The sequence below is a fragment of the Cajanus cajan genome, chromosome 6, assembly GCF_000230855.2.
Source record: "Cajanus cajan strain Asha chromosome 6, NIPB_CcT2T_4, whole genome shotgun sequence".
Classification (NCBI taxonomy): Eukaryota; Viridiplantae; Streptophyta; class Magnoliopsida; order Fabales; family Fabaceae; genus Cajanus; species Cajanus cajan.
Window position 1 is genome coordinate 51,957,473 of NC_138522.1, and position 11,426 is coordinate 51,968,898.

Below are 11,426 nucleotides of genomic sequence, written 5' to 3' on the forward strand. Positions count from 1 at the left end.
ACGGAGAAGAGTGGTCATTCGCGGAGGAGAACGCACAGAGGAGAAGTGGTTCACGCCTTCACGTGGAGAAGACACGAGGAGAACGCGCAGCGGTTTGCCTTTGGCATTGAGAAGACAACTAAGCTACGGAGGAGATCGTTCGAGAGTGAAATGAGAGTCACTGAGTCAGTTATCATCCGTAACCCAAAATAAGTGTTTTTTTTATTTGGAGAACAAAAAAAAATGTGATCTCTTAAACTCGGGACTGATCTCGCGATATTACACGAGATCACAAGAGATCACCGAGATTACTCAAAAAATGAGTTTACTCCCAAGTTATACAGGTAAGTTGTCATAATCTTGTAAACTCATACGAGTTTACGAGTTATCACTAGAGATTGACAACCATGGTTATACCCTAATAATAGTATTAGACTTTATAGTTTAAGTGACAACACCAGAGAAGTCAAATTAAGCTGATTAACAGGTTCTCTGAGAGGCTTAAAGTTGTCCATACTTAACTTATAAGTTAGATGCTATGATTGGTAGGCCTAACTACTTAAGTCGTTCACCTCTATCGTAGAAGATTTCCTTAGTTGATATGCATGATGAGACATTAAATTTTTATTGTTATTTATATTGAACATGTTGATTGAGTTAAAGTTGATTAGTTGAATTGTGTAGCAAGTGGCGTGTGTGATACACGATGATAAGTTGAAGTTGCATGAAGAATGAATGTTGTTATTTACATTGTCTAAGTTATTGCTTAATGTTGTTATTATATGTTGATTATTTTCACAAACTTTTTTTTTTCTTCTCGTGGTCGAAACTGTAATGATTATACTTTGTATGAAAATATAGCAAAATTGTAATGATTATTTTTTGCTTGTTTGGATGTTAAGAGTCGTGTTGGAGATGGTCGTACTTTGTGGTGATATTACTCTTATACATTTTTTAGTTGTATAGAGTCGTTGATTGATGATATAGTTATTTTGTATATAGTTTTGCATAATACATATATATTGTATATATGTACATGGTATACATCTGAACCCTCAACGGATTTATGCTTTAAGTCTTATATACCTTATATATGTCATTGTCGCATGTATGTTTAGGTGACTGTCGCATAACAATCCTAATTTTGTTGTGAATATTTTATTTTCTAATGCGTAGTAGTTGAACTATGTTAAATGTAGTAACTTTCAAATAGTTACATAAATCATATTTTTAAAAATATTTAATTATTATATATTTACCCTAAATTAGAAACATTACTTTTTTATACGATTTCAAAATTTTAATATTCTAATTACAATTAAATTAAAATATATATTCTCAATTTTCAATAGATAATGTTATTTATAGTCATTCAACCACTTATTCAATTTAAAAAACTACTGTATTATACATGAAAAAATAAATTGTTACCTGATTAACATTGATAAAATAAAAATGGTATTTTTTTTTACAACAAATCCATATTCTCACTAACCATCGACTAATAAAATATTTGATTTTATGTAAACATAATTATACTCAAATAAACGTTTCCTCTTATTTATTATAAGGAATCATTTTCTTTTTCTCGTGTGTTATGAGAATTTTTTTAACATTATTATTTATAATTATTTGACCATGGTTCAAGAAACTACTGTATTATACATGAAAAAATTGAAAACACATTTAACATTTTTTTCTTATATTATTGTCATTTGATTAACATTGATAAAATTAAATTGGTATTAATTAGTATTAATAAAAGGAAAAAAATAGAAAAAATAAATTTATAATTTTTTGTAAAAGAATACTATTTTCTTTAAATATTATAAATAAATTAAAAAATAAAAATATCAAAATTAATTTCAAATGTGTTAAAAGAAAAATCATATCAAATAATCAAATTGGTCTCCACCTCAAAGTATATATATCTGAGTTACCATTAATCCATTTGGGTGTTAGTATTCTATTCAAATTTCAATGTAGACAATTTTTTAAAGATTAATTTTTAAAACACATTGGACTACATTAAAATTTTTGGTTACTCATGGTAAAAATGAAGATTCAAATATGTCTTGTGTTGCTCTGATAATATTGGTATTTATATTAAATTTATATATATTATTATCATGAAGTTTTAATTATACAACAGGTTAAATAACAAATTATCCAACTTACCAAAAATAAATCGTGCTTCACACAAATATCAAATCTAATAAATATATAAAGTATAAACTCAATACGACTTATCTTTTATAGTTTATATATTCATTTTAATTCAAAAACAAAAAAAGTCAAGCTATGTGAATTCATTTAATTAATATTTTTTAAAAATAAAATTGAAGAAAAGAATATTTATATAAACTATTTTTTTTATATCTAATATTTTTTATATATAATATCTATACTCTTTAATTATGTCAATACTGTTTAAATTTGTATTTTCTAAAAAATAATACGTAATTAGTATTGATATTTTTATTTTCTAAATTTAATTTGGTTTAATTTAAAAAGTGGTTATAAAAGTTTAGATGATGATTTTAATTTATTCTTAAGTCAAAATTTTGATTAAAAAACTGTTATTTTAAATAAAAATATTTAAATTTTATTTAAATTTCTCACTTATTTGTTTATACTCCACTTATTCTGTGCATAGACATTTTAATGTTATGTTATTATGATTATTATTATTATTTATTTAATACTTTTATTAACTATTTAATAACTTATTTACTAGGTTTGTGAATTGTTTGATAGATGTTATAATTGAGATTATTAATATATTATTATTTAATTAATAAATATTAATAATTTTTTTAAAATATTTGACTTATTTATGTGACTCTATAAATTTTTAGTAATTAATGATTGTGATTTTTTTTATGTGCATGTATTTTTATAAACAAAGAAATCATTTTTAATAATTTGTAATATTATTTTATATATGAAAATATATCTATTTGCATTTTTAATTACTTTTACATGTACAAACATTTTATACAAGTAAAGTAAGGGGGGTGTATTGGATTAGGATTTTAAAGGACTTTTTTAGTTAAAAAAAATCCTGCGGATTTTAAAAGACTTTGCAGGATTTTCATGACTTTTAAGATTTTGCAAGATTCTACAAGACTTAATCAGGATTTTAATGGATTCTGCAAGACTTTTAAATTAGGATTTTAATGGATTCTGTGGGATTTTGTGGAGTTTTGACATTTGATAAGATTTAAAAAAAAATTATACATTCAAATTTAAAAAGAGTCAAAGATAAAAATAATAAATAAAAAAAATAATGTCTAGATAAATAATAATAATAATTCTCTATAATATTCTATCCTCTTTTTATAGCATCCACTATCAATTGTAACAATTCATCGGAATCATCCTTAATCCAAGCTTCATAGTTTTCTTTCTCTTTTCATTTTTCTTTATTATTTCCTTGTGAATCTCCCATTTGAATTACTAAAACAATATATGTTAAAAAATAGTTATATAAATAATTACGGATAATAGAAAAAATCAATAAAATTATATTATTATTTTTAGAAGCACACCATCATACAAGATCGAATATATTTTTGCTATCCAAATGGATCAAATACCTCAGTTATTATAAAAAAAAATGTAAAAACGAAAATATAGAAACATAAGATAATTTTTTATATAAAAAAATTAGTATATTCGATACTGAAAAAATATTTAGATATATAATTTTTTTTATATAAACAGAAGTATTTAGATATAGAGAATATATATATATATATATATATATATATATATATATATGATAATTTTTAACGATATTTATAAATATAAATTATTCTAACAAATATTTTAACAATATTTTCTTTTTTAAAAAATAAGTTAATGAAGGCATAAATCCTAAACCCTAAAAAATTAGATATTGCAATGTCTTATGTTAATTTTCTTTTTTTAAAATATAAAAAATCTTAATTTCATAATATAAAAATAAAAAAGAAAAATTCATAGTAAAAAAAATAAAATAATTGTTGAGTCATAAAAGGAGGAGGGATAAGAGTAACAAATTCAAGGGAAAGAGAGAATTCGAAATTTTTATGCTAAGAGGGTTCTTCCCCCTACTAAGATCCATTTTTATCTCATTCTACTCACAAAAACCCTAACAAATTCATCTTTTATATATATATATATATATATATATATATATTGTTGAGATTATGATATCAATTTCATCTTTCACCTTTTTCTTTTCTTAACGTGTGTCATAAAAAAAATTACCACTAAAAGTTAAAATTTCAAGTATTTTTTTGTGTTATATAAAGGAACAAATTCAACTACATAGAATAAAATAAAGTAAGTCAATTAAAGAGAACGAACAGAAAAATAAAACAAGTCAATGACACTATCATTTACATATTAGAGTTTCACAAAATAGGAGAATGGTATGAGAATAATATTATATATGAGCAATGAACAATAGTGTAGTATTATTAGTAGAGAAAAAATGGAGAAGACAGGAGCATAGAAAAAAAAGATGAAAAACTCACTTGAAAATTCTTAAAACACTTGAAAAATCATTTCAAACAATCCTTCAAAATCCGATGGGTTTGGATGGGATTGTTTTATGAATCTGGTATTTATAGATAACACTAGAAAGTCTTTCAAAATCCCTCTCACACAACAATCCTTTAAAATCCTTAAATTTTTGAATACCAATGGATTGTTTTTAAGTTGTAAAAAATCTCAAATGAATACCAGTGGATTTTAATGGACTCTTTAAAAAATCCTGAAAATCCAGATTGAATACCACTGGATTGTTTTTAAGTGACATAAAATCCTGATTGAATACCAATGAACTTTTTTACTAAAAAAAAGTCTTTTAAAATCCTACGAAATCCTAAACCAATACACCCCCCTAAATAATCATTTGATAATTTATTTACAAATATTGTTTAATAAGGATGCCACAAACATTTACAAGTGAATTCAACTATTTAAGTATCTTCTATTTTTTCACATTCATGAATAAATTCATACATAATAATATTATTTTTTACATAGTAATATAATAAATTAAGTGTCTTATTGTAAAAAATAATTATTGACATGAGTTTCTTTTTTCACATAATATAAAAAATGTCTATTTTTTAATATACTGAAAATAAGAGAGACACTTCATATTTCTTTATTTAAAAGAGTGATAATGGACCATTATTCAAAGGAGAAAAAGTTTAAAAATTAAATTTCAAATTAAAGTAAAAGAAAGAACCAATATATTAATAAACAAAAGAAAAAATATTTTTTATTCATAGAAATGAAATTTAGATATTAAAAGAGTTTACAACACTTACAACCAACTAAAGATAATTATAAAAGTAAATTTTTGTTCAAAATGAAAAAATAGTTAATAAATATACATGGTTAGTAAATAATTTTGATATTCTAATTAATTAAAATTTCTCTTTTGATTTTTTAAGGATTTTAAAAATCATTTCTAACACCTTACATTGCATAGTGATTTTTTTAACTATGATATTAAATAATTAAATAATAATACTATTATAAAAAGTTTTTACATTAATAGAGATGGATTATGCATTAAAAAATAAGAAACAAAATTTTATTTATCACCAAGCCATGCAATAGTCACTTTGTTTTTATACTATTTTTGAAAGGACACCAGACCACGTTCTAAAGATCTAAAACAAAATGACCCGAATTTTACTGCGGCAATCAGCAGTAGCACAACACAACACAACACATTGTTTGATTGAACGGTGCGTTTAGTGTGGCGAGGGAAAGAAAATTGTAAAGGCGCGATGGTGAAAATTAACCCTAGAACTAGAACTGAAAACTAACCTAGACACGGAACAGTGTGTGTGAATGTGTCATGTTCAAGTTAAACTCTTAAACGGGTAAAAAAGTGAAAAAAGGATTTGAGCGGGAACTTCTTTTTCACACAATATAACATAACTCCCCATTTTGTTTCAATACTTTTTTCTCTCTTTCTCTAAACCATCAAGTTACTGCTTGGGAACCACGATGCAGGCTGCAGAAGATGCTGAGGGGCGAAACGCGCGTTTTGAGGAAAACGATTTGGACTTGGAAATTTCGAGGCTGCGTGGACGATGGGAGCTCGCTTCTGTTCTCAATTTTTTGGACGTAAGAGATCTTAAATTTTGCAATGCAATTTATGTCTCTGTACGAAATCGCGTAGGAATTTTTATCTTATTTTACAGTGAGTATAATGCTATGCGTGGGGTATGCTTATTTATTGTGTTGTATTTGGTCTAGGTGTTTGGTCCGATACTTGGTAAAGATTTGAAGCTTTCTGCCGAAGATATTGAGATTGGGCTTGTTAAGCCCGATGCATCACTTGCTCGGCTTCACATTCAAATTTTGAAGGTACCTTGTTTTACGTGATTGTGATTATTGAAGCGTGCATGTGTGCGTGAGAAATGTTTAATTTGTGGGAACAATTAGAAAAGTTGTTGATTGTTGTGTGTTTGCATGTGACATCTTTTGAGACTGTTGGTGCTTGGTAGTGGTAGAGAGGTATTTGTTCAAATGTAAATTTTGCAAATTTGGACATTGTTTTGTGTTTGTAATTTGAATTCTTTTATATGAAAAATGGGCAGTTATGTGTTTCCATTTGTGTGATAAGAAGTGATGATTGGGAGAGGAGGGGGGGAGATTACTCTGTTGAAGTGATAGTTTTGTGGGGGTACAATCTGATATTATTTTATTCAACTCTCCAATTTATAAGCTTTTACTAGTGACACTGTTAAAATGACTTTGTTTTCACATCTTACTTAACAGAAACCCAGATGAGTTATGGGCTGAATCATAAACTTCTCATGAAATGCATGATTGGATTTTAATATTAATTCTCAAAAGTGCAGTAGATCCATTGTGAGTACATCAAGTCCAATAGAGATATAGGACTGTTAACATTTTCCTGTTACATGTAAAACTGTGAGGAATTGAGGATTGCCCAAAATATGAAAGGGACATGCATTTCAAGGAGGAAGTTTGAATATACTAATTTTGTGAATTGGCTGACTTCTTAATATCAAACATACTATTCTACTGATTCATATGACTTATTTTTCTGTTGATGGCTTCCTATCCTATTATTTAGAATAAATAATATATCTGTAGTTTCTCCGTAGATTTATTTTATTTGTATTTCTGCCAGGGAATGCCACCTGTGAGTAAAACACTTGAAGAATCTGATAAATGGGTGACTTCACTCTGTAAGAAACTGACTATGTGGTGGCCATGGGTAAGTCACTGACATATTGCTTTTGGGTATGTTTTTTCTTTTTTCTTCCCTTTGCTGATTGAATTTATTACTTAAACATGCTGGTTGAATCTGTGGAACAGGTTGCTGAGGGGGAGATTCCACTTGTTCCATCTAAAGGGTACTGAAACACACTGATCATGTTGTATTGATTCTAATTACAATGGCATTTTTAAGAAATCTGTTGTCATCAATGTTTGTGCAGAGAGGAGATATCCAAGTACAAGGAACTTAATCCATCAGATCGTTTACTACTGCTAAGAGCGCTTTGTGAAGTTAGAGCTGATGTATTGTTATCTCCTGTTTGTTTCTTCATTTTTTTTTTAATTTAAAAATCTGATATATTGATACTATTTAATTTTCATGACTGGATAATCCTCCTAGTCTATGTTTCTATTCATCTTTGCTGTTTTCCACTTTTCTTTTAATATTTGATCCCTTTATTTGTTTTTATTTTGTCTGATGTAAATAATTTTGTTGATATTCAGCAACATGATGCAGTGTCATACATCAATGATGCTTTAAAAGAAGGAACCCAAATTTCCTCTTTTCGCAAAGATGCTTTGGGAAGAGATGGAACTGGCACATCTTACTGGTATTTTTTTTAAGACTGTTATTTTTAACAATATCAAAACCATAAAATTGTTGTTGCTTATGTGACTATTTTTGTGTAGGTATGATGCAACTTCAAAAGGTCAGAGTCACAGATTGTACAGGGAAATTATCACATCAGACTCGATCCCAAAAGATAAGGATGAAAGACGTTTATCACTCCCCACCATTCAATGGGAAACACTTGCTTCCAATCTTGAAGATTTTTCTAAAGTAGCTGTAAGATCAAGTTAACTGCCTTTTGTCTTAATCTTCCCTCTTGGATTTGAAATCTTTATTTTATTAAGTTTGCCATAAAAATGTTACCTGCAGGAAAATTTCACATTCAGCAAGTCTTCTGTGGAAGTTGCTGTTAGCATGAAGCTTCAAAGTGATGCTATTCCCACTCTTGAAAAGATTCGGAAGGTATGACATCCTTTTGTTTAGTGTTTTATAGGCGTATGTACATTCTAGGGGATACACTTCATCTTTGGTTGCGATAAGGATGTGAGGGAATGCCATCTTTGATTTATGCAGAAGAAAGAAAGAGCAATGAAGCAAAAGCAAAGGCAGGATAAACTGTTAAAAGATGTTCAGATTTCTCATTGTTCTGGAAATACACGCTCTTGTCGCACTCGAAGGCCTATTAATTATACATTTGGTAAGATGTGCATTATTCCTGTCCAATTACATGGCAATGATGCATGTTGCATTCTAGCTCCTACAAATTCTGATGCACAGGACAACTGTTATCCTGCATGTGAATGGATTTGACTTTATTGTGCATTGTTCTGTACTTTATCATTGATTTATCGCTTTTGTTAGTGAGAGTGGGTCTTGTCAATTGAGCAGGTGAGGATGTTTGTGCACTTGTAAGATGTCCTAAATTTTACTATATCGTGCATAGAACATGAGTCGTTACTCTTCACTGTTTGGAATTGCTCTGAATTGCTTTATCTAAGCTTTCTTTGATCAAAGGAATTCTATCTCACTTTCACTATTAGTCTTGTGTGCGTGTTTTTTTTTTTTTCTTTCTTCAGTTTCTAGTCTTACGGAGTGATGAGCAGTGTTTGCTTGAAACATTTTAGTAACAAGCGGTTGTTTTAATCTAGGATGTCAAATTATTTAGAATCTATTCTCATCTTTGATATTTCAATGCTAGAATCGCATTACTAATTTCCATCACTACAACTTTTTTCTCCCCATTTTCTGTCAAGTGTTAACGCAATATGTGTCTATGAATTAAATTGAATGAATCATAAATGTCCAAACCCATTTATTAATGTGATAAGTAAGCACAAGTTGCTTGATGCTTCTAATAAATTGTGAATCCAGTATAAGTAGTTTGATTTCTTTCCTTTTCCTGCCACTTCATGATATCAATTGGAATTTTAGATATTAATTAGTTTTGTTTGGGTAAATGTTGCAGAAGCTTATGATCGAACAATGGAGGAGGCAATACAGCTAACAAAGTATGTTTTACGTGATATTGTACATTGTTAGTAAATGATCTGTTTGTCACGTGTCAGATTATCCCTGTAGAATGGGAATAATAATTTTTTCAATTATTAATTAGAGTTATTTTGGTTTTGTTAGACTCAAGATTGAAACCAAAAAAGGGAACAAAATAATTTTTTTCTTTTAACTTATACTTTGCCGCTTTTACATTATTGTTTTGTCACACATGCTCATGCTTATTATATGAAGTAGATGTGTTTAAGATTGATAATTTGGCTATTTTATTAGTGGTTACCCTAGGCTGTTATGACTACAGAAATCTAACATGTTAATATTTAATTGTGGTTTCAATTATCTATTTGATGTGTTCATTGTTATCTGACCCTGCTTTTATAATTTTTACTTTCTTTTTTATTAATGTTCAGTAAAAGGAAAAAGTCTCCTGTTGCTGACCAAGATAAAACCAGAGGATCAGAAGATAAATCCAACTCAAAAGATGTTTCAACAGATGGTGATTCCGAAAGGGATGTGTTCCCAGTATCTGATAGTGAAGATGACACTGGTTACAAAGTTGAGAATCATGGTAGCAGCGATGAGGATGGTGTTGATGGTGAGATGGGCAACTCAGAAGCACACTCAAGCCATGCAGTTTCTTATCCCAAGGGGGTTCGCTGCAGCAAGCGGTTAGCTGGAGTTGCTAGCCACACTATTTTAGAAAGCAGAGGGTTAACTACAAAGCAAAGATTGAGACAAAGACCCACCCGCAATTCTGCTATAGAATCTGTCATCGTATCTGATTCAGAAGACGAAGCATGTGAAGGGAAGACAGATTTGTCGGAGTCTAATTAGTCCTAGTATTAACCTGCGTTTTGGCTAAAGCATGGAAGCCTAGCAGTGACAGAATATTTGTCATCGAAATTTGGGTAGATTTGTAGAAGCCATCATTTTTCTAGGATCACCATTTTTGCTTCTCCAATTTGTCTTGGAATCTATGAACTCATTTTTTTGTCTCTTGGATGTGATCCGATAAATTACTGAAGTATTTCAGTATATAATATATAAATATGGCTAATGAATCTCTATGCTGTGAGTTAGATGCATCAGCTGCAATCAATTCAACTCTCAACCATCTCTTAGATGACATGCACTGTAATGTAATTCATCATGAATCTGACAAAACAAGTGCAGCAACCTCTTAGTATGATTGACCATAAACAAAATGCAAAATACCATGGATATCCTCTTAAATGTAAAAAGAATTTGAAACGAATTAAATTTAGACCCATCAAGATTCTAATGTTAGAACTAAAATGCCTAATTTTTCAAAATTTGATAATAACAAAAACTGTTTAAATATGATAACATATTTCTTTGTCTAACAACGGTGTTCTTTGTGTAGATTTATTAATTGATTTTGCTTTCAATTGTCCGGGTTCAGTCCAATGGGTTTATAAGTCAAAAATGTTTCTAATGCTTTTAGTGTTATTAAAGCTCAACGCTGGTGAGTCTAGTCGTTTTAAAGCGTGGACAGTCCATTGGCAAATGAACGTCCAATAAGCATGATGAACTTTTATGTGTCCAATTATTTTTTCTGAACGGCCTTCTATAAAGGTTTAATTTGGACTTTGGACCGAGTTAGGCAAGCGCCAACTAGAATCAAATTTTCTACTAGGATAAGTACCTAGAATATGATTTGTTCAAGAAAAAGGTAGGAACAAATGGTTTTCAAATCTTTCACAGTAATTTAAATCACGAAATTCCAAGCCCAACAACCAAGTGATATTAAAACCCTATTTTCTTTAAGAATATGGACTTGATTAAGCGCCTCATCTAAGGGTCAATTCAAGTAAACCTCTTTTTAACTGAAATCTCAATCATATTACAAAGTAAATGCGTGATATATATTTGCAATCATCACAAGTAGATTGAATAAAAAGTAAAATCAAAGTTTTATAGATGAGGAAAATGGATTAATAGTTTTGATGAAATAAACCATAAAATGCGTAAGGCTTCAAACTAGCAAACGATTTGAATGATTGATTAAGAAGTTTAGTAACTCTCGTAAGTCGGTGAAAACCTAGAAAGTGAGTGCTTAAGGATAGAGAAGGCTATCATAAGA

General features: G+C 28.8%; 1 protein-coding gene across 1 annotated transcript; it reads left to right on the forward strand.

The window, feature by feature from the left end:
• The first annotated feature begins 5,693 nt into the window (after positions 1-5,693).
• On the forward strand, positions 5,694-10,421 carry LOC109809240 (DDT domain-containing protein DDR4). The gene is made up of 11 exons (XM_020372490.3): positions 5,694-6,117; positions 6,250-6,360; positions 7,154-7,240; positions 7,342-7,379; positions 7,464-7,545; positions 7,747-7,853; positions 7,933-8,089; positions 8,183-8,275; positions 8,387-8,510; positions 9,279-9,321; positions 9,733-10,421. Exons 1-11 carry the CDS (start codon positions 5,998-6,000, stop codon positions 10,154-10,156), a joined length of 1,386 nt encoding a protein of 461 aa, XP_020228079.1. The 5' UTR covers positions 5,694-5,997; the 3' UTR covers positions 10,157-10,421.
• The last annotated feature ends 1,005 nt before the right edge of the window (positions 10,422-11,426 follow it).